Raw genomic sequence first — 24,421 nt, 5'->3', positions numbered from 1 at the left:
TTCCCCCAGAACTCTCCCTGCCAGCTCCCCACTTCCCTGCCAGCTCATGACCCTGGAGGGGTTGAAGGGCATGCCATTGGGGCAAGCTGGTGCTTAGAGGACAACCACAGACTGCCTCAACTCTGTCCTAGCCGGAACCTACCAATCATTCTTCAGATGGGCTGTTTGGAGTAGAAATGTAACTAGAATTGAGTCAATATCTCTACGCTGGGCACTAGAATTAAATATTTATGTTGGCAGAAATCATGGGTTGTCAGCCTAAGTTGGCAGGTAGGAAGGTGAATTTGGGGTGCTAGGGGGTGAGTGATCTACAAGTTGTAGATCAGAGCAGTAACGTGTAGTATCCCTTGCTCACTCATTCCCAAGGCTCCTTTTGATATTCCTGAACTAAAGGAAACAGATATCTTGCCTGGTAGTCAGCACCCAATGAAGGAACCTGGATATCTGAGTTCTGGCAGCCACTACAGGTCACCTTGGGCCAGTGTCCTCATGTCCCAGGCCAGAAAAGGGAGAAAAGAGCTCAGTAGGACCTGCCCAAGGACACTGCTCATCATTCAATGTCAGCACCCAAACTGGAGTCTAGATTTTCAGCAGGTAGTTATGACATCTGACTAGGTGACCATGGAAGAGCTATGACCTTGGACCAGTCACCTGAGCTCTTAAGCCTATCTATAGGATGGAAATGATTTCTAACCCTGAGAGCAAATGAAATATTGTGAGAAAGAGCTAATGCCTCAAATACTGCCAAAACTCTACATCAAGGTCTGCACAATTTCCTCCAGAGGACCAGAAAATAAGTACGTTAGGCTTTGTGGACCTCATGGTCTCTGTCACAGTCTCTCTAGTGTGAAAGCAGCCACAGAAAATACATTAAAAACAAACAAAAAGGAAGCGTGGCTGTTTTCCATTAAACTTTATTTACAAAAGCAGGCTGCAGGCCAGGTTTGGCCCATGAGCTGTGGTTTGCTGACCCTGCTCTGGATGCTTGGAAGTTGTTACAGTTACTATTGATGACATAGCAAATGACCCCAAAACTTAGCAGCTTCAAACAAATTTTGTTCTCCTTATGGATTCTGTGTTTCAAAAATTCAAACTGGACACAGCAGTTTGGACTACATTTGCTCCTTGAAGTGTGCAGCCTCAGCTGCAAGCACTCAAACCTGTGGTGACTCAACTCCTTGGGTTGAAACTATTTGAAGTCTCCTGCATTAATCTGTCAGGAGCCTCAGCACCAGACCTGCTGGAGCTCCTACACATGACCTCTCCACGTGGCTTGGCTTCCTCACACCACAGCAACCCCAGAGTACCCGGGTTTCTTATCGGAGGCTCAGGATTCAGAGCCAGAAATTTTCAGCAAGCAAGGTAGAAGCTAGCTGCCTTGCTTTGTAAGACCCAGACTTGGAAGTGACAGAGTATCTCTTTCACTGTGTTTCAGTTCGTCAAAGCACTCATGAGCTCACTCCCCATTCAAGGTGAAATATCAAAAAATTAGGGGGAGTTAAATCCATTATAGGAGAGATGAATAACTTAACCATACACACATTGAATCATAGTTAACACTTACTTAGCACCTACCACATGCCAGCACCGTGTTAAGTATGTTATGCCTCTAGCATCCCTTTGAGATAGGTAATACTATCATGCACACTTTTTTTTTTTTTTTTTTTTTTTTTTTTATTATTTTATTTTATTTTATTTTTTTTTTTTTTAATTTTTTATTGTGGGTTGTTCAAAACATTACAAATTTCTTGACATATCATATTCCACACTTTGATTCTAGTGGGTTATGAACTCCCACCTTCACCCCATACACAGATTGCAGATTCACATCAGTTACACATCCATTGATTTACAAATTGCCATACTAGTGTCTGTTTATCATGCACACTTTAAGGACAAGAACCGAGAGGTGAATTCACTTGCCTGGTGTTATAAAGACAATAGGTTATGGAACCAACATTTTAATTCGGGTAATCAGGTTTTGGAGTGGGTGGCAAGCCCTGAAGGCCCGGTGGGCCCTGCCTTTTATGTCATGAAAATCTGAATACTCTTTCCACGACTTGGGTAGAGCTGAAATGGAGACCTGAGCCTTTGGAGTACAGGGTGTCTAGCAGTTTTCCTACCAATGGCAGATTGTAGACATTCCTGCTCCCTTAAATCTGGATGCACACTGTCTGGGCACTGTGGGTAGTACCAGGTAAAAGGGATGCTACTCAATTTTGTTTACAAGAAGCGTAAATACAAGTGGAGAAATTGATTCCCACGGGATGAAACTTTTGTCCTCCTATTTTAGATACAGAAACTGAGGCTCGGTGGCTAAGTTGCTACTTGTGCAGTAGCTGGTACAGCCCAGACTAAAACCCAGAGCTGTCTGGTTTGCAAGCCCATACTCTTTGCCACAGTCTCCAATGGAGAATACCCCTAGACTATAAGAACTAACCTATTCCTCAGAGGTGATCTTGGGTCAGAGACTCAGAGAAGGACGGTTAGTTAGATGTCCCTGGACATCCAGCTGCTCAGACCCAGAGCTGGCACTGGGACTTCTCAATTCTCCCACCACCCCTGACTGCTGCATTGTGCTTTAGGAAAGCAGGGATGGGAGTGATGGTGGTGGAGGTGGAGGGGTGAGCTAATGGGAAGTTGTTTGCCAAAGCTGTGTGGGGGGAAGGAGCATTTTACAAGACCAGGGCCTCTGGCCTGGAAACATCTGTTTCCCTTCAAATCAGCGAGGAGACTTTTGCCTCCCCAGAATGCCTAAATCATGTGGCGGCTGGGGAAGAGCAGGCATTGGCCTGGAGACTTCAAACGCATTCTGCTGTACTCTCGGGGACCTGGGCTTGACGTGGGCCTCTGGGGTTCTGTCCTTGTTCTTACCCCCTGTCAGATCTGTGAGAAGCTCTCACCGCCAATTAACTTCTCAGTTTCATTTTCTCACCCCTGCTGTGAGGAGGTCTGGGGGTCTTGAATGGGACCAGAAATGGTCCCTTTCCACCCACTCTCCCTGATCTCTAGTAGGGCCACTTGCTCCAAGTGGGGGAGAAGTCAGTGTCTAGGGCAACACATGATCATAATGCCCATGGCTGTGGCTCACTGATTGCCAGACATCATGCTGAGCACTTCTATGCCACGTCTCCTTTCATTCCAACAACTACCCTGCCTGGTAGGTTGTCATATTGTTATCCCCAGTTACAGGTGTGTAAAGTGAGACAGAGCTCCACGCAGCCAAAAACTGGGGGAGCAAAATTTAAAACCAAATTATATGATTCCAGAGTCAGGCCTTTAGCCTTTCTGCTATTCCCCTTCCCTCTGATAACCCTTCAATGTAATCACCCTGGGTTCATTTTACAGATGAGAAATCTGATTTCCAGAAAAGGGAAATGAAACTGCCAAACCAATTGTGTTATCCGTTCAGTCTGTCACTCACTCTGGCTGGTATTGGCTTAGCATTGGTACACCTGGCATAGGTGTTAGAGATGGGCAGAGCCATCTTCTGGTCCTGTAGACACTCACAGACTCAGAGGAGCAAGAGAGAAGCAAATGGGCACTCACCTAGCCACATGGTAGGTGAAGCTTGTGAAAGAGAAAGGCTAAGCAGCTCTTCAGAGGGGCCCAAACAGGCTTCCCGAAGAAGATGAGGTCTGAAGATGCTTCAGGGACAAGGTGGAGGGGTCAACTGAGGAAGGGAAAGAGCAGCCCACACAACAGGTGCAGCCTGTGCCAAGGCAGAGGTAGGAGTTGTGTCTGGAGTCTTGGCTATTGGATGCATCCTACAAGGACACAGCAGGGAGCAAAGATGGACAAACAAGCCTGGACCTGTAGCTAGAGATTATTTGGGGCTCAAGGATAGAATATGTTGAATGGATGGACATCCAGGAGCTGTAATGGGGGCTCTGAGTTAGGAGTTTCTCTTGAGAATGATAGACTTTGTCCTGGGGATGGTGAGGCCGAGGAGGGACGGCAAAGTCCTAATGAGGATGAAGACACCCTGAAAATGCATTGGAGAGGCCATTCCAAGGCTTTCCCACATGGTGTTTTGTTTATTTGTTTATTTGCTTGCTCCTTTATGTTTCTCAGTGTATTACTTTAGGTACTTAAGATCTCACTCCACCGACTTTGGGCTCACACTCAGGCTCTGAGCCTCTGAGGCCAGTGTTCTTTTCTCTGCAACAAGGTTAGGTGAAGAATAGTAATGGGTTGGGCCTTGAGGTTCATGTTCCTAAAACATCCATTCAACTTGACCCTTTGAGCCACCTCTTTTATAATAAAAGCTTCCAGTAAGTAGATGTGGACCTAGGTCACCAGCTGCACAAGAAGCATGATAGCAGCGTGTTCAGGAACACGGGAGGAGGGACCAGGCAGGCTGGTGTCTTCCCTCTGAATTTACTGGCAGTGGCTCTCTGTACAGGTCACCTTCCCTTCTGGGCCTTGCTTTTTCCACTCCTGAAATGAGGATTCAAAGTTAGCTGATGACTCAGGAGTGTTAGTTCACATTATCACTGCCTCACAGAGAGGATGCTTCACAGAGGTAGCCAACACCCTTCCTGATGCCCTGGGCAACACAAAGATCTCTCTCTCTCTCTCTCTCCCTCTCTCCCTCTCTCCCTCTCTCCCTCTCTCCCTCTCCCCATCTCCCCCTCTCTCCCTCTCCCCCTCTCCCCCTCTCTCCCTCTCTCCCTCTCTCCCTCTCTCCCTCTCCCCCTCCCTCTCCCTCTCCCTCTCCCTCTCCCTCCCTCCCTCCTCTGTATCTCTCTCTCCCAGCCACTTCTTCATTATCAAGGACTACAGCTTTCTCCCCCTCACAGAGAGCCCCTCCAGGCCCAGCCTGGTCCTCTAACAGCTTTCAGATGTGTCTGGAGCAGTTCTACAATTACAGCTGAGACAGGCAGAAAGCGTATGGCCTTGTGACTTTTGACCCAAGCTTGTGAGGTTGACATCTTCCTCTTTGGCTGGCCCCCTACCCCAAGCAGGGCAGCCTGTGGCCTCCTGCATCCTGAGGCTTCCACTGACATGTTTGATTATTTCAGTAACAAAATTAGAAGCTACTTTTTAAGGAACAAAGAGTGAACCAGGCCTATTATGATGATGACTCTCTCTTTGAGTCTTGATCCTCAACTTGTGAGATATGAATACTTTCAACCTATTTTACAGGTAAGGAGACTCAGGCTCAGAGACAGTGAAGTGACTTCCCAAAGAATGCTCAGCCTGCAATGGGAGGAAACAGGAATTATACCCAGGTTTTATAACTTATAAAACATAAGACTACTTCTAGCACCAGCAGGCTGCCATTTGTGCTGCCCGTGAAGCAGAGAGTTGACCCTGTTCCTCTGGTGGAGGAAATGTATTGCAGAAGCACCCCCAAAAACATAAGTGGCCAAAGGGAAAGCCCTGTTAAACATTATTTCAAGCCTTCCACCTGAAGGCTCCATTTGTTTATTTCACTCACTACAAACCTTCCATGTGTTCCTTGAAATATATCTCTTTCTCTTCAGATTCTAATGAAACTTTTTTTAAACATATATTCTTGTACAAATTGTGTGATCTTTATTTTTTATATTTTTATTAGTGCATTGCCGTTACACATAATAGTGTATGTGTGACATATCCAGAAATGCATATTTCAGTCCTTAGTACTTCCTCGTTCCCTCCCCATCCCCCTGATTCCTTTCCTCTGCTGCCCTTCCTTCTATTTACTTTTTCAATTGGTGCATTACAATCATCCATGAAAGTGAGGAGTGTAAGAATTGGGCATTACGACCTTGTCCTCATGCCTTGCTTGTGTAATCCTTGAGACAGCCATGCACTGTCTGTCAGATGTTCCCCGTTCGATTGATGGAGAAACAAGTTGAAAAATGAGATGCAGTGCACTCAAGTTCATTTGTTCACATGAATCTTTACTGATTGCCTATCACATACCTAATGGAATGAGGGAGATAGCTATACTCAGACTGAGGAGTACCCCTGGGCATGCAGGCTAGGGTTTGGATCCTGCCTCTGCAGCTTTCCAGATGAGTTGGTGTGTGGATGGTAAGTGCTTTCCCAATGTTCCTCAGTGCTCTTCTTACCTCCTCACTTTGCCACTTGCCTGTTTTCATATCTCTTTGAGTTTCTTTGTGGTCCTATTACCAATGCTTCTGTATGGCTTACCAATGATAACTCACTTCAGAAAAGGCTCACTTTTCATATCCATCCACCCCAAACTGGCGAGGTGCATCCCAGTCTGCCTATCACAGATGTCCAGTACAGAGAGGTGAAGTGAGCTTAGAAAGGTGAAGTGACTTCCCCAAGGTCACAGAGTAAGGGAGTAGAACTGGAATATGAACCCAAGTATGACTATCTCCAAGACCAGGCTCCTTCCTCTGTCACACTTCTGTTCCTTTTCAAGTTTTGATTCATGGAATCTTTTATAAAAACAACCTTTGAGGCATGAAGTTAAGGGGCATTGAAGCTACATGGGCCCAGGCTCTCGAAACCATTGACAGCAGAAATGGTGGCAGAAAGTGAGAAGTGCAAGTTTTAGAGTAATACAGAGCTTAGGCTTGACATGTTCTTTTTCTAAATCTATGACTTTGGAAAAATTGCTTGGCTTTTATTTTCAGTCTCTTCTTCTGAAAGGTGGAAATAATGAGGATGATTATTTTAGCATGCTTTCATAAGATCAGGAAATTTCTTGAGGGGGCACTACTCCATGTAGTGGGATTTAGCAAGTGTAGCTGAAGAAATTATATCTGCACAAAGCTGAGGGCTACAGATCTGTGGCCAGAAACAAGTATCTGGCAGTGGTGTGATGCCTGAGCATTGGAGTCAGTCAAGCCTAGGTTTAAATGGCCAGTCCAGGAATTACTGTGTGACTCTGGGCAAGCTGCTTTCCCTCTCAGAGACTCGGGTATGAAATAAAGAGAGTAATAATGCCCATCTTGAAGGATTTCTTGAGGGAAGTAGGTAAGACTATTTAGATAATGCTTAATGCATATTAAAATCTTAGCACATGTTAATTACTTTATATAACAAACTCAATGTTATTATGTGCCTAATATCTACAATCAGTGCTCTCTCATTCTAAAACTTGGCGATTGTAGTGATATACCCATTGTATAGCATGAGTTAGTTGAGGTACTAAAGAAAGAGGCAAAAACATGGGAACACTAGGAGTTTAGGGTCTTCTGCTTAATATAGGGAGTCCTCTACCCACTGGACATCACTGACTCTACCCTTGACCTTGAAAGTTGGCAACAAAGGATCACATGACAAGAACAGGCCAATTGGATGGAGGATACTTCTATTCCAACTTCCTTTCCTCCAAACCTTACCTCCTCTGGAAAGTCTCTGCTCCCTCCTTAAACTTTGTATAAACCATAGAACTCAGAGTCTGGAGATATGAAAAGTCTCAGAGTGTCCCTTGAGGTAGACAGAGACTGCTTAAAAAAAAATTCTGTGCTCTTGATTAGACCTGAATCCACCAGGTATGCATTTACCATTTCCCCCTTCTAAGGCTGCACAGGTTATGTCCACTACCACCAACACAGCATGTGGCATCAGATGACATCACAAGGACACGCTTTATACCTAGAATAGCTCCCAGCTCCCTCTCATGACATACAAGGTCCCCACTGACCTTCCACCTGCCCTCCCTTTGCTCTATCCACTCCAGCTATCTATTCCTTCAACAGTCTGGGCTCCTCCTCTCCTCAGGGCCTTTGCACTTAGTGATCTTCCTGCATGACACGATCTTCTGCCAGGTCTTTCTCCAATAAGCTGATTCTTTCTCAGTATTCAGTCATCAGCTCTAACTTTCCCTCTTCTAGAAGGCCTTCATGAATTACATGTCTAATGCACATGCATTCCACTTTTTCACATTATTCTGTATTGTTCTCTATCATATTTATCATTATCTGATTTTTTTTTGTTTATGTGTTGATTAGTCTTCAGCAAGTAGGAAATTTAACTCCCTTGTTCACCTTCATAACCTTAGCACCTAAACTAATTCATTCATAGTGAATGAAAGAACATATGAATGTACGTGTAGAGCCAAGAGGGCCGCACTGGGGCTGACTTCTCACGTCCTAGACTCAGTCTGCTTGAGTTTAAACCCCTATTCCGTCCACCAGTGACTATGGGAACACAGAAAGCTACACAGTATCCTCCTTGATATAATTTGAGTGACAATAATTCTCTGCCTTTTAGGCTTGCTTAATTGCAAATTAGGAGACTATGTGCCAAGTGCCCAGCAGGCATTCAGTGCTCAATCAATGTTTTATAATTATCCTTCTTTTTAAAAAAATATCATTTCCTTGCAGTGTAAGCATCCCTGAGTTCTTTGTACCACTGGTCCTGTACCATGACTTTGTGCTCCTTCCTTTAACTTCTGGTGCCTTCTGTGAAGTCTGAGCCTTGTACTCTCTTTGCTTGCTGTGATATAGGTTCACTCTCTATGCTGTGGATACACGGGGGAGGCACTCTGAGCTGAGCACAGTGACCCTGAGGACCGCCTGTCCACTGGTGGATGACAACAAGGCAGAAGGTAGGTGACCCGCCTCCTCACTTTCCAAGTAGGTTTCACATTTCCTCTCTGTTAAGTTCTCCATCCAACAGTCACTAACGAGCACTGTGTGTGCATATGTGTGCACACACACATATTAGCACAGAGAAAAGAAGCCGAAGGAACTAAGGGAGCAGGAAGAACATGGAACTAAATTAATCACGGGTATGAAGGAAAAAAATTGAGATTGACTAAGTGATATCTTTGTCAGTGGAAAAACTGACTAGTAGTAAGGAGAGGTAGAGCGCCAGAGCCCCTTAGTCTGGCCTTCTTAGAGACCAATCATTTTCTTCTACTTAAGTCTATGCTACAGCTGGAAAATAAGTGGCATTTAGAACACTATTTCACCCTTTTTGTGCCTTGGCAGACATCATTAACTGATCACAGCACACTGTGGCCTCTGACTCAATGGTGGCTTCCAAATCCTCATCATAGAGCTACTCCATGCCTATCTGTCCAAGTTAGCATGAAAGAGTAAACTTTTTTTTTTAAAAGGCAATGACTGCATATTTTTTTATTAATCTTTATTTTATTTATTCATTTTTATGTGGTGCTGAGGATCGAACCCAGCGCCTTGCACGTGCTAGTGAGTGCTGTACCGCTGAGCCACAACCCCAGCCCAAGATTAAACTTTTTTGCTGCTCCTGGTCGTTTGACAAAAACGACCTAAAAAATATAACCCATCAATCAAATCCACTATATAAATGTTTTGATACAGTTTCTACATCTATACTGGCAAATTAAAAATAACTAATAGGAACTCATGGGTGCTGGTCACCCACTTTAAGTTGAGCAAATATTTCCCGAAAACCCTGGTGTGAGTAATGCTGTGAAGACATGATTTCTACCTTTTTGGAGTTTACATTCTGGATGGAGAGACAGACATGACTTAATAAGAAACTTGATAATTAGTATTTCATGTGTTATCAGACAAGAGGAAATTGACCTCAAGAGCAAGGAGATTTGGGATATTTTCTTATTTTAATCATTGTTATTTTAAAATAACATTTTTATTATTACTTTAAAATAACATATACACAAGATTATAAAACAAGAATAAAAATTAGAGGGAAAAATAATGTAAAGTGAATCTTTTTTCCTGGTCCTAAGGTCTTCTAGATTCTCCTACAGGTAACTATTGTTAGTAATGGTTTGGGAACCCATCAACATTTTGATCAGAGCCTTCAAAGCTAAAGAACTGTTCCTTCTACTCATGACAAATTCACACTGCACTGGCTAATAGAAATGACGCAGGAGTGGGAACGTCCCTGCTTGGCAAGCAGAAGAGTCAGAATTTTCTTTAAAAGGTTTTGGAACAGGGGCCTATCAGACCTGATTACAGAAATGTGTTGGAAATATTACAGAGGGAAGGTAAAATGAGGATGCTGAGTTGAACCAAGTCAATTTATTGAAACCTCTGCATTTGTTTGGAATTTTCTGTTAAATCATGAGCACAATAATCATATCAATAATTTATATTTGAGTATTGAATGTTTTACATTCACTTTGTTTTATTTCTCCAGGGCCTTATACATACTAGGCAAGCACTCTACCAGTGAAGTACAGCAAGCCCCACATTCAGTTTTGACTTAGCTCTTCCAGTGCACTTCCAGAGTAGCCATTATTATCTTTGGTTACTAGGTAGGAAATCAAATGCAACTGGTCATTGACATACAAAGGGCAGATTTAAGATTTGTCTGTGTCCACAGAGACCATGCAAGTGAAGTCCTGCACAACTGGGACCTCCTTGTTATGAGCCATGCCTCTGCCCTCACTTTTCCCCACTGTGCAGTGATCTGTTTCTGTACTTCTTTCCTCTCAGAGATAGCCGACAAGATCTACAATCTGTACAATGGGTACACGAGCGGAAAGGAGCAGCAGACGGCCTACAACACGCTGATGGAGGTCTCGGCCTCCATGCTGTTCCGAGTTCAGCACCACTACAACTCCCACTATGAAAAGTTTGGTGACTTCGTCTGGAGGAGTGAGGATGAGCTGGGGCCCAGGTATGGGTTTAGGAGCCTGAGGAGAGGGGCAGACACTTCCTGTTTCTGATTGGTGTTGCTGGACCCTTTTCTCATAGACTTACAATGAACTTTATCAAATAAATAAAGGTGATGATCAGTATAGGCATGTCATCTTTACAGATGGAAAAGGGGCAGCAAGATTCACTTCTTACTGAAAATGTATTGGGATATATTCAAATCATCTTGTAATGGGAAAATAGCACTATCTGCCCTTAATAGAAAATCAACGACTAATTAAACAGTCAATAGAGTAGAACAACAAAAACTGAACAAAACAAAAATGTTGTTCAATCCCATCAGAGCATGAGATTTTCCCCTATAAAAGGGAGATCAACAAGAGAAATGTTAAAAACACAGTTCCAGAACTATTTTTCTTCTGAAAAGAGAGGCAGAGACAGAAGAAGGTAATCCAACCACTTTTTCAAATGTGATTCATTGTTATTTAATGTCATCTGTGATCAACTTGAGTACCACCTATGATCCTTTGGCCTAAGCCAGAAGAACTCCTTCTCCTTCTACCCTTTGGTAAGCATTGTGTTTGGGGGAACTGAAGAATTTCCGAACAGTTGCAGCAAAGTGCCTGACAGCAGGAGTGGTAAGAGATAAGAAGGCAGAGGTCAGTAGGGGCCAGATCCTGAATGCCCTTTAAATAGGGTTAAGGAGCTTGGATTATCTCCCTAGGGTAATGGCAAGCTTTTCAAGTGTTTTTCACAGGGAGGTGATATTATCAGATCTTCGAGGAAGAAAGATCCTCTGACTGCAGTTGGAAGCCAGGAGTAGAGAAATTAAGACAAGAGAGAGGCCCTGAATGCTGTTGTGATGATAGGCCCTGGGAAACAGGATAGTATTCTCGGCCAGGGCAGCACTGGTAGCATCGGAGAGAACTGCATGTCTTGCAGAAATACTCCAGGCTTTAAAAATTCAAAATGCCCCTGTAGAAGATTCTTCCTACTTTTTGGATAAGGAAGTTTAAGTCTTATGGGGCTCGATGAACTATCCAGAATTGCACAGCGTTTGGCATGGAGGTCACTCCTGCCTTAAACTCTTACCCTGAGCTCTTGTAACACTTGCAGTGCCTTCCGAGAATTTGAGGCCTTCAAGGGATGAGATGAGAGCATGGTCCATGGTAAAAGGGATCTCTTCTTTGGTCAGCCTTATCAGTTCTGTTGGGTCCTGAACCTTAAATTTTTCCCTTTCACATTAAAGGAAGGTTCTTTAGATAAAAGCTCAAAGAAGGTAGATTGGCAGGCAGAAGCCCTGAGCACCAGATGAAAGCCACTCATGAGTCATCTTGGCTGCCATCTTGCCCCTGGACTGGGAAAGGTGCTCCACTTTATTGGGCTTTCCCACAGGGCTCAGGGACTTTGGGTGGAAGCTAAACCAGAGCTCCACTCCTGATTCTGTCTTTACAACCTGCTAGGATTCTTTATGATCCTCCAGAACATAAATCTTTCAGAAAGGCCTCCTGGCCGCCCACAGAGGCAGGACAACACATTCAGTGATGGGACTGTGATAACCCGCTTGCCTCCACTCAGCCAGTCTTCAGCCACTGTCCACCAACCCCCATCCATGTCATCCAGCTTCCTCATTTTCTGGTCTTTCTAGTCTCCCAAACAGGGCCTGAGATTGCACGAACATCCCCCATTGATTGCATGAAGATCCCCTACTGGTATGACAACAAGAATCAAAAGAACTGCATCCTAATCTATCCTGGCCCTACTATTAAACTCACTGTGCAATCCTGGGCTCTGTGCCTTTCTGGCCTTCAGTCTTCTTTCTCTAAGATGATCTGGGTGAAGAGATGCAGTAGATGCAATAATTTTTAAAAAATTATTATTAGTGAAATTATTTTTCCTAGATCAATCTTACCTAGAACCACAGGTTTTAGAAGGCCAGCCCCTCAGAGAATTCCTTAAAATGTAGCCCATTTCCTTTATTACACTCTCATGTTTTAATTCTCTTCATTGGAATCACCAGGTTTTGTGTCTTATATTTGCTTATGTATTTACTTACATATTACCTCTCTTCCCACTGCATTGTAAGTTAAGCACAGTGATCCTTGATGTTCTACTCACTTTTGAAAGTTGGTGCTAAATAAGTATTGAACAATGAAAGTGATCTGTCAGCGGGTGGACAGATAATTACAGAATGGTTGTGGTAGAAGCTAGAGTGGGTGACCTGGAATCCTATCCGCTGGGTCTCTCCTTCTGTGTGCTGTACCCCCACACCAAGGGCCCTACATCTGTCCCACCACTCAAGGTTCTATAATTGATTGCAGTTGGAAACAACTGAATTCCATGAATTTTAAGGTTTTCTGACATTCTAACAATGCAGTGTCCTTGCAAATATTAAAAGACTTGAAGAGACCTCACTTCAATAATTGATTTATTGATTCATTTAACGTGCTACGTGCCAGGCCCTGTGCTGGGGGCTGGAAATAGAAGAGTGAAGAAGTCAAACAATGCCTTGTACACAGCTCAGCATCTAATTGGAGGGAACGTGTCATAAGATGCATGCTATAAAAAGGAGAATGGGAAGATATTTCAGAGCAATTCCTTTAAAATATTCATGTGCAAGAGAAAAACCTGAGGAATTTGTTAAAATTCATATGAATTTAGTGGTCCAGGATGGGCCTGAGATTCTGCATCTCAAACAAGCTATTAGGTGATGCCAAGGTGACTGGTCCAGAAAACACACTTGGGTGACAAGGTTTTAGATGCGGATAGCTAGATGATCTCATCCAGACCTGGAGCTCAGGGAAGAATGCCTGGTGAAGAAAGAGAGGGTGAGGCATAGTATCAAAGAAAGAACAGGAGTCCTCCAGGTGGAAGGGGGAGGGTATTTTCATTGGAAGGAACAAATAGTGCAAAGATGAGAGAGGGTAAGGTAAGAGAAAATACTTTAGTCAGGAACTATAAATATCTCTAAAGTAGAGAGTTCAAGGTGAGAGGGAAAGGAAAAATGAAAAACAAGGCTGCAGAGTTTAGCAAGGGTCAAATCATAATGGCTTTTGTGAGTCCTTTTCAGGAGTTTGTTTCTTCTCTCTGAAGCCAAGTAAAGGTTTTCAAAAGGGGAGAAATTTAAATAAATTTTCTCTGCCTCTCAAGGGTTCCCAAGTGTACAGAACATCAAAGTGTAAAGGAGAGAGAGAGCAAGACATTTCCCTGGAGCCAGGATCCTAGGGTTCATGTCCGGGAGCTTTGTCACCTACTTGCTGTGTGACCTTGGACACATTCCATCCCTATTTTGGACCTCATTTGTAACATAAAAGGGCTTACCTACAAAGTCCCTTCCAGCTGGGAAGCCAAGGAACCAGAAAGTCCTGAAGGTCATGGAGACCAGAAAACGGATACAATATGTGTAGAGTGTCTTTTCACCTCCAGTCCAGTATGTCTTGTTTCTCAGGGACCCAAGCTGGCTAGGGAGAGGAGAGCTTTTCCCAGGGGCAAGCGGATAAGGGATGAACTCTGTTAGGATTCTCTTGGACTATGTAATCACCAAACCTCAAAATGTTTTGAACTCCTCCCTGGATCTGGGGTTATACCCCGCCCCCCCCATAAAATTTAGTGACAAAAGGGCATTTCTTACCTCTGCCTAATAAATCTATCAGGGAAGTGTTCCCCAGAGCTTAGTTCTCATGACAACTATAGGTTACTGCAAACAGCTGCTCAAAAAAGGCCCGCTGACACCCAGCTGTCCCAGCCATAAGGTTCCTATTAGGAGACTTGAAAAACTGAGCTCATAGGTGGCCAGGGACCAGAATTTGCTCCGGTCAGAGCATCCTTGACCACTCTTAGGCTTCTTTATATTTTCGGTTATGTTTGATCCAAATGATAGGGTAGGGAGAAAAGAGCAAGTACTTGAAGAGATTTGGTTTCAATGAAATTGATCTATCTAGAGTAGGAATGGTATGCTTCCATGGCAGACATTGCTAACAGATCACAGAAATTATTCTAGGCATGGTTCAGCCTGAAATCCTTCTCAACATGGCAAGGCAAGGCATTTTTCCCGTCTGAGAAGAGTTGGCACATCCATTGCTATAATCTTAGTGAAAATAAGCAACTTGGGGTATCACTGTACAGACTTCTAAGATTGCATTCATCTCTTCCTTAGATATCTTGGGTTAACTCTCTTCCAATTAAAATAAAGTGTTTTGTTTATTTTTTGTTCTTTTTAGATATACATAGCAGTAAAGTGTATTTTGATGTATTATATATAGATGGAATATAACTTCTTGTAATTAGGATCCCACTCTTGTTTCACTGGGTGTGTGGAAGTTATGTCTTATTCATTCTACTGTCTTTGCTATTCCCCTCCCCCTCTCTTCTCTTCATTCCCCTTTATCTAATCCAAAGAATTTCTATTCTGCCCCCTACCCCACCCTGCTTATTGTGTGCTAGCATACATATATCAGAGAGAATACTCAGCCATAAATAAGAATGAAATTATGGCATTTACCAGTAAACATGGAACTGGAGACTATCATGCTAAATGAAACAAGCTAATCCCCAAACACCAAAGGCCGAATGTTCTCTTCCAATTTTTAAGATATTGGGAAAAGAACAGATTTAGGCTCAGATGACTTTATTTTTTTCTGCATATTTTAACATTTCTGAAATCAGGATGGATTGTGTATAATGAAGATTCACATTCATTATATTCTTTCTCAAAAGGTTATTATTTTCATGTACATTTTTATTAGTAAATTATAATTTTCCATAATTGTGGAGTTCACTGTGACATTTTTGTAAATGTATTTAACATAATTTGCTCTGTTTAATACTCATCACTACCTCCTTCCCGTCCCTCTTTTCTCCCCCAAACCTCTTCCTCTACTTTGTTGTACTTCAATTAATTTATTATTTTAATTGGTACATTATAGTTCTACATAAAAGTGGAATACACTGTAATATATTTGTACTTGCACATAGCATGATTTGGTCAGTTTCATTCTGCAGTTCCTCTCCTTTCCCAATCCTCTTTCCTCCCCCTTAATCCCTTTCCTCTACTCAGCTATTCTCCCTTATATTTTCATGATGTTCTCTTTTTTAAAAATTCCTTATTTTTCTCTAACTGCCACATACAAGAGAAAATATTTGACCCTTGACTTTTGGAGTCTGGCTTATTTTACTTAGCAGGATGTTCTCATTCCATCCACTTACCAGCAAATGACATAATTTCATTCTTCTTTATGGCTGAATAAAACTCCATAGTGTATGCATGCCACATTTTTGTATCCATTCATCTCATCTATTGTGGCACACCTAGGCTGGTTCTATAACTTAACTATTGTGAATTGTGCTGCTATAAACATTAGTACGCATGTATCACTATAGTATGCTCTTTTAGTTCTTTTGGATAAACACCAAGGAGTATGATTGTTGGATCATATGGTGGGTTTGTGAAAGCAATCACATCTCTTACATCTTGGAATAGAGAAATACTAGCAAAACACACTATTACTTGGAACAATGGTGTCAAAAAGACCCATTTCCTTGCTGATAGTATAGCAAGGTTGGTTATCATCTTGAAGTCCATATCAGTTCCAAATGAAATGGTTTTGAGTCAATAATTCTTGCTGTCAGTCAAGAAATTAATTCTTAAAAAGGCCTCATGATTTTTCAATGAATAGGAGAGGAATTCAAATGTAAATATTTTTACTAGTAACATTACAAATCATATTTCAAATCTGATGTTGAGGATCTATGTCCACAGGCAGTACCCGAGCCTTCTGCTTGAGAAGGGAGATGACTGAAGCTTAATTTTTTTATTGAGGATATTTGGGGAAATGATCCTTGTAAACCACTGAGAAGCCATGAAACCATGGCTTTATTAAATAAATTCATTAGAACATCTTTGAATATACATGGGTATATTCATGTTTTCAAAATGGAAATATATTTATTTTATTACACTCCAAAATGATTCTTTCCCAGTCTGTAGCATATAAATGGTACAGAATTATACAAAATGAAAAAAGTTTGATGTCTGAATCTTATAATCCCAACCCTATTTCAAAGATAAAATTGTTAACAGGGTACAATACCTTTTTAGGTATAGATATAGATATAGGCATGGATATTTACATTAAACATATAGGAGCTTAGTGCTAATATCTTTATCAATAACCATACCTACATCTCCATGATCTCTACTGTGTTTAACAAATATATATACTAAATATATATACTATGTTCTGTTATGTGCCTGTTGGCACTTAACAATATACTGGTCAAGTGTTTTCCCCTATAGAAATGTGTTGTCTTTTGAAGGGCCTTTTATTCAGGTAATTATGTGACTATATCACATATTAGTATAGTTCTCTATTCTCAACTGGATTTCTTTCCATTTCTTTACTATTATCAACAAACTTGCATAAGCCTTTTGCCCACCTGCCTAATTATTTTCTTAGGTCCACGTGAGGCTCTTGTGCAATTTCATTCCCTTTATCAACCCCTGCTAGAGAATTGCTGGATTTTGAAAATTAATGTCCTCAGTTCAAGTTCACCTATATTAATCCTCCTTCTGGTGGAATCAGGTTCTAGACACCATAGTACCATACATGGTCCAAGAAGCAGCTATCATGGACCAGTCATTTAAGTATTATTTCATCTCCTGAACAATAGATTTTGAAGATTAAGCAATGGAAAAAAAATCAGTGGGTTATATAAATTGCTCGAGATTACACAGCTATAAGAGTTGAAACCCAAATCCAAAAAGATTGTCTTCTGATGTCAAACCAGCTGCCTGTTCAGTATAACACATTGTACCTTAAGAGGATACACAGCTAGATAATACATTATGATTCTCAACAGAAATATAATGCTTCAGCAATAAAGGAGGAAGCATGAGTTACGTTGACTGGGAAGATCTGGAAGATTCCCTGAAGATGAAATTTCAGCATGACTTTGAAGTATGGATGGAATCCCAGTAACTATGACCCTCTCATCTCAATAACTCCATGCTTTGGTGCCAACCCTCCCCATCGCCACACTCCCCCCCACACACACACCAGCACAAGAGACTCATACTCCAACTCCCACTATCAGAAAACTCCTTTCTAAAACATACTTGATTTGCTCACCTCCAGTGACAGGGAATCCACCACCATATTGAAAGATCCATTCTATATTTAGATGATTCTAGTTTTAACAGTTTTTTAATAAGTTATAATATTGAACCAAAATTGATGTCTGTTAATTTTAGGGTGGTTTTGTCAATAACACTGAAACGTCTTGCAGCAGGGACTGGAGACCCTATTCTTCACTCTGTCACTCTGGCCAAGTCACATGATGAGCCACAGGCTCACTTTTATCAGCTAAAGACTAGGAAGAAAGTGTACACATGAGAATTGTGAGGGTTGGATTTAGATGATATTGCATGGGTACCCACCTAGTGTGTGCTCAGTTATAGCTCTTGTCATCCCTGACCCTCAGATATTCCCTATGTGTCTTCAGTTGTTAGAACAACATAACCATTTGCCTATGTCCAGTCTTCTCCTCCATTCCTGCTTAGCGGGCTTGCTTTTGAGTCCCCCTTGAGCATCATAATCCAGCTACAGTTTGTAAACGTCCGTCTTACCAGAAGAGACTGGGATTCTCCAGCTGTGGCCTGGCCAGAACAGCATGAATGAAGTCATCACTTCCTTTAGACTACCCCTCCACATCGAGAGGTTGTGTTCCAAATTTTCATAACCACGTCATGCCCTTGACTCTCATTAAGCTTAGGGTCAGCTCACACAGAGACATTTCAGCTCAACTCCAGGAGGCAGAGAGGAGGAAAAGCAGCCAATGGGAACATTTCTGTACTGCCACTCTTCCTTTTCTCCATTTCAGGGCACCCTTAGAAGTTAGGTCTCTGCCCGATAACCCTGTCAACAGCTGATTGGGTAATGGTGCTGGGAACAGAATGGTGGGTCAAAGGTTCTACAATTCCCGGAGAAGTGGCCTCGGGTCCAACCCTTTACTCCTCCACAAGCCATCACTGTCTCATTCTTGCCTGCTAATACATGATAAATTCATATATGGTGTCCCTTCTTCACCTCTTGCCTCTTATCCCAGTGGGCCTGAGTCCTAATTCCAATGAGGAAGACTTCATTTCCGGTATTTGAGAAAAGTGGTCACTCTGACCTATGATTTCCCCTCTAGGGAAAGCTTGAAGCATGCCTGGCCTTTGATTTATGCGTCTCCACTCCCTACGATTTATTGCCCAGTACTCTTGCCTTTGGTCTCACTCACCCCTCCTCCTCTCCCACCCTAGAGCATTTCCAGCCCATCTCTTCATACCTTTCCCTTCTGAATCATCCTGTCTTCCTTGTCTAAATGCAAATGTTGGTTTACAGTACTTGTGGATGCCTCTGATAATTGTTCCATTACAGCCTCACAGTCCTATAAAATAAATATCCCTATTTATGTTTTACAAGTTAGGAAACTGAGGCTCAAGGAGGAGAAGTGACAGACTGGGCTGCAAAGTCTGTATCTTTCCTACTCTCAATGCTTCTTTGAATCATGGCTAACATTTAGTTAGAGCTAATCTATTACCCATGTTTTCTTGCTAATAACACATTTTAACGATGTGGGAACTTGGTTAGTGGCATTGAAGAACTTGCTCATGGTCTACTTAGCTGTTAAGTTAGAGAGTGAGGACTTGAATTAGGGACCCCAGAGCTAAACCCTCCATCTTGACTCTATGCAATCAGAAACTGTGGTTCTAGATTTGTCTGTTATTAAACTGAGGCGTTCCTTTGAGGCAATTAGTTTTCTCATTCCAGACCTCAGTTTCCCCATCCTTATGAAAGGAGGCTTTGCCTAGCTGTGTTCCAAGATTCTCTTTTTTTTTATTAGATGTTGATGGACCTTTATTTTATTTATTTATTTATATGTGGTGCTGAGAATCGAACCCAGTACCTCACACCTGCTAGGCAAGTGCTCTACCATTGAGCCACAAACCCCGCCCGCCTAAAACTCTTTCTGAGGAAATGGCTGGGCCTTTGGAGGCAAACCATGTTGGAAGAATGCCCTTTCCAATCTCACGTTGTACTTGTTGATTATTTTTGTGAATGCCAGCCCATGGCTCCCTGCTGCCCAAAGGAGAAAATCCAAATCCTTCAGCATAGCATTGAAAGGTCTGGATGGTTTAATCTTTGCCAAGCTCACTGGCCTCCTACCTGTTCACTGCCCAGCCATTTCTATCAACTGATGGCTTATGCTCTCTCTGGTATAAATTGGAATGATCTGTTTCTTCTGCATTTTTATCTATCTGTAACATTTGTTCATTATTGAAGACCTAGCTGAGCTTTTACACTATTTTGGAAGACTTTTCTGATACCCTGAATTGATAACTAGGTATCCATCTTGTACACTCCAGTGGTACCTCACCTGTTTTCCAACCCAGGCTCCTGCCACTGCCTTATTCAGACACATAAGGCATAAACCAGTTCATCTCTGTCCCAATGCCTGGTATACAAAGAGCACCCAGTAACACAAGGGGGCTACGTAGTGAGGACTCTGGGGATGATGGTTTCTAGTGCTTACCATGTAAGCTTTTCTGAGCATACCATGGGACAATTTTTTAAGAGTTTACATCTGTTAACTTGCCTAACCCTCTCCATAACCCTCTGAGGTGAGTACTATGCTATTCCCTTTTCATAGATGTGAAAACACATAAGCAGCTTTTTACTAACATGGAGAAAAAATGTAACCCACACCCCTAAGGGAAGTTATTATTCTCATTTTAAAGAAAAGCAAGGCTACAGAGGCACAAGTGGTGAAGCAGTTCACTCAATATAATAACATAGCTGGCAAGTGGCTGAGCTGGGATTTGAACTTGAGCCTAAAGGTGCGCCACTCACTACCTGCTAGGTCAGAGATAATATCGGCACGTGAGGGAACACCAACAGCCTGGCTCCTCCTTCTGCCATTTTTCATGCGGTCCCTGCTTGTGCACTGTAGTCTCTTAGCTCTATGCCTTTGCCAGTGCTGCCTGCTAGGTCTTTGACCTTTTTCTCTATCTAACTCCTATTCATTTATGAGGTTCAGCACAACTTCCCCTTCAATTAGGAAGTTTTCTTCAGTATCCCCAATCCCATGTCTTCAGAAGCCTCCTGTGACTTTTTTCCCAGTCAACACTCTTGTCTCCTATACTGTCGTCTCCACTCATCTGTCTTTCCGAATCCTGCCAAATGGAAGTTCTACCGCATAATACATGCTCAGTTAATGAGTAGGTATTACACTGTCTCCTTTAACTTCACAGGAGCTCCATTTTTCAAAGAGGCAGGTTTAGAGATGTTCAGCAAAATTTCCAAGAACAGAGTAAGAACTCAAACAAAGAGACATGAGAAACAAACTCCTCAGCTCCTCCTGGGGGAGCAGGGTGTGCTTGCCCGAGAGGAGGGGGGATGTGGATAGAGTGTGATTATGAAGTGGTGAATTCTTGGCACCTCAGGAAATATTCCACCCAAGTGGTGAACTATACAAAGAGGACTTTTTGAAAGGCACCTCATAAATCGTGCCCACAAAACATAACACATAAGCCCAGTGCTTTTTGCAGCCACCACATAGGTGCCTAACACAGTCTCCCATTTGTGGGGTCTGTTGTCGTAAAACTCCTTCCCTCCTGGGGTCCCAGAAGGGCATGCAGAGGGCGGCAGGAGAGAGAGCCTCTCCTTTAGCCTCACAGGATCCCCGGGCATCTTGAAGATACTGGAAGTCAGAGAAGGTGAGGCACCCACCTGGACAGTGAAGCTGACTTGTAGTGTGACCTGGGAAAGGACATTCCATTCCCTTTCGAAGTCTCAGTTCCCATATTTTAACGAGAAGAGGTCAATGATCCCCAACTGGGGTGATTATGCCCTCCTGCAAAAGACATTTGGCAATGTCTGGAGCCTATTTCGTTTTCCTGACTGGCATGGGACTGCTGGTGTTATCTGGCATGTGAGGCCCCAGTACGCTACTAAATAGCCTACATAATTGCTCCTACACAATGGCCTTCCAGTGCCACCGTTGAGAAATTCTCGACCAGGTGATCTCAAAGATCCTTCCTTGCTTTGACCACCAGCCATGAGATCTTGTGGATCCTCTTTCTAGTGCATGATCAAGGGTTCCAGATAAAGTTCCTAAGGAGGACATCAGAGTACAGAATGGTTCTTGCTAAGATGAGTGTTCAGTCTGTCCTTGATCCTGGGGCATCCATCTATAATCATCTTTATAACGGTAGCCCCCAGGGAAGCTGAGTCCCAAGCATGGGGCCCTTCTCCTACGCGATCTCACCCAGCCAATTTGTAAGAGTAAGACTGTCATCGATCTTTTAGAGATAGGGAAATGGAGCACAGAGAAGCTATGATTTGGATACATTTATATTTCTTTAGCCTCTGATGAGAGAGAAGCACAGAGGGCAAGCTTTCCAAATTTTGTGACTGCAAGAAAGTGATGTGAGAATGAGAGAAGCAATAAAGTAAATAGTTGGAGAAAGAACACATGGATTCAGGCCTAGATTCCACTGCCCAACTCCAGTTGTCCCCTTGGTATTTGGCCTTGGTCAAATAAAGTCACTTCTCCTTACCTGTTAAATAGGAGTAAAGAGAACAGATGTTTAGGACTGATGTGAAGATCAAATACAAGTTTTAAAACACATGTAAAGTACGGACTCGGTGTCCAACACACGATAAATGACAAAATTTAGTTATTTATGGCGGGGTTTTGCCATCAATGTAATAATTTCTCTTTGGCTAAAGTCCTAAAACTGGTGTCCTTCTCATTGCTGGGGGGCGGGGGGGGTCCCATATTCTTGAGTTGAAAGCACTGGTTCAAAGGTTATACCAGTTTCATTTTTTAGGCTTGCAAACTGAGGAGCGTATGTTGTAAGGCAATTTTTTAATAGGTGTTTAAAATATCACACTTAGGAAGTCATCAGGGCAAGATGTCTTCATGTGACTGTTGACCTTTATTTGCCACTTCAAAAGCCTCACAGCCCCTGCTCTAGACTTCTTCCTGAACCGTTGCTCTCTCCTTGAATTTTCAGGAAGGCCCACCTGATCCTGCGGCGGCTAGAGAGGGTGAGCAGCCACTGCTCCAGCCTCCTGAGAAGCGCCTACATCCAGAGCCGCGTGGACACGGTGCCCTACCTTTTCTGCCGAAGTGAGGAGGTCCGGCCTGCGGGCATGGTGTGGTACAGCGTCCTCAAGGACACCAAAATCACTTGCGAGGAGAAGATGGTGTCCATGGCCCGAAACACGTACGGGGAGTCCAAGGGCCGGTGAGGGAGGGTGCTGCCCTCCACGAGCACAGAGACTCTCCTAGGGGGAGCAGTACTCTTGTGGATGGATCCTGGGGCCTGGGTGGGCTAGGGGACAGCTGAGGATGGGCCTGGCAGATGACACTTGCCAGCAAGGCCAAAACAAACTGCTCCTCCTGTGGATAGTGGACAGAGAACTTTGTAACCAATGGAATTATTCATTTTCTCTATCTTTTATTTTTTTCTAAGATATTATTTGACTCTATCAAACGTCTCTCCTTTTTAAAACTTTTCTTATGGATGGAAGTCAGTCGGGTGGCAGGAGCCTTCAGGTGGAGACCAAGCGGCCTTTCCTTTTCTTCCTCCTTCCTGCCGTGCCCAGCTTCCTTCCTGCCACGGACCCCTGGAGGAGACCTATGGAGAGACAGTTTGACCTCTTCGGCACCAGGAAGGAAGCCCTAAGGATTGTTGCAGTGAGGAAGCTTGGGTCTTTAAGGACTTCTCTCTCTCTCTTTTTTTTTTCTGGACGTTACTGAGTTTGCAGGACCTCTGCTTCTTCCTGTCTGCCCAGAGTCCCTGCAGGACTTTCTGTGCATTAAAAATTCCTATTGTCTCTCTTTCTGCTTGGGTGATGTTTCTTACTACGAATGAAGTGTGTTTGGAGGACTTCTGTTTATTCACTAAACAGATATTTATTGTGTAGATACTATGTGCCGGGCATAGGACAAGTAACTGAAGACAGAGGAGTTCTGTGCACTCAGGGAACATAGGGTCCAGTAGTTATTAGAGAGAAGCAATCTGGTGATTTCAGACTGTACCAGAGGGAAGAATGGAGGTTCTCTGAACTCCTTGATGGGTCATGAGACCCACTGGTGGGATGCTGAGAAATGCTTCCTGTGAAACCGAAGCCCAAAGAACGAGGAGAAGGGGAGGAATAAGCCAGACAAAGCTGGGAAGGATGGGATTCGCTCCACGCTGAGAGAAAATAGAAAGTCTAACTCATTGAAGGTTTGGAGCACTTTCATTTAGGACATGGGTTGAAGTAGAAACGGCAAGAGGAGTAGCTAGGAGCTCAGCAGAGCATCTATTCTTGAACAAGAAGTTTGACATTATCTTGAAGTAACCTGGAGCCACTGAAGGACTTTAACAAGAGTAAAACAGCCCACTTGCTCTTAAAGAAAAATCGCTCCAGCTGCAGGGTGGAAGATGGATGGGAGAAGGCCCCAAAGAGAGGGTGACCACTCTGATGGCAGAATGGACCCTGTGGTCATGGGGGAGATGTTCCAACACTGGGATTTCCTTTTATTTATTTGTGTTTAGACTGCTTTATTGAGGCATAATTGAAATTTCCTTTTAAATGGCAATCGTGCTGTCACCCACGTGTTCCCTGGGAGGGTAATAGGGACAAGGAGAAACTTTGAATTCTCAACGCCATGGTATTAGCACAGATGAGCCACCTGGCTGGAGGAAATGAGATGTGGATCAGGTATAGTATAAGGCCAGGATGACACTTGTTAGGAGAGTAGAGACTGTGGAGATTCAGAGGAGGAAAGAATACCGAATATCAGTCAAATGCAAACAGTCGAAAGGGCCTACTGCTGAGCGTTAATAAGTGTAGATGAGATCC

At 43.1% G+C, this 24,421-nt stretch overlaps 1 protein-coding gene across 5 annotated transcripts in view; it reads left to right on the top strand.

The window, feature by feature from the left end:
• Astn2 (astrotactin 2) overlaps window positions 1-23,411 on the top strand; it is an 848,095-nt gene extending 824,684 nt beyond the window's left edge. For all 5 annotated transcript variants that reach the window (XM_046451532.2, XM_046451529.2, XM_046451531.2 and 2 more), the window contains 3 exons: window positions 8,418-8,518; window positions 10,359-10,542; window positions 22,582-23,411. In XM_046451532.2, coding sequence (XP_046307488.1) covers window positions 8,418-8,518; window positions 10,359-10,542; window positions 22,582-22,819 — 523 coding nt within the window. In that variant the 3' untranslated portion in view covers window positions 22,820-23,411. The remainder of the gene's footprint in view (window positions 1-8,417; window positions 8,519-10,358; window positions 10,543-22,581) is intronic.
• The last annotated feature ends 1,010 nt before the right edge of the window (window positions 23,412-24,421 follow it).

The sequence above is a fragment of the Marmota monax genome, unplaced genomic scaffold (assembly GCF_021218885.2).
Source record: "Marmota monax isolate L192 unplaced genomic scaffold, Marmota_monax_Labrador192_F-V1.1 WCK01_AAM20220418_F8-fsc00020, whole genome shotgun sequence".
NCBI lineage: Eukaryota > Metazoa > Chordata > Mammalia > Rodentia > Sciuridae > Marmota > Marmota monax.
The sequence above is the reverse complement of the archived record's forward strand: the minus strand, read 5'-3'. Positions and strand labels throughout refer to the sequence as shown.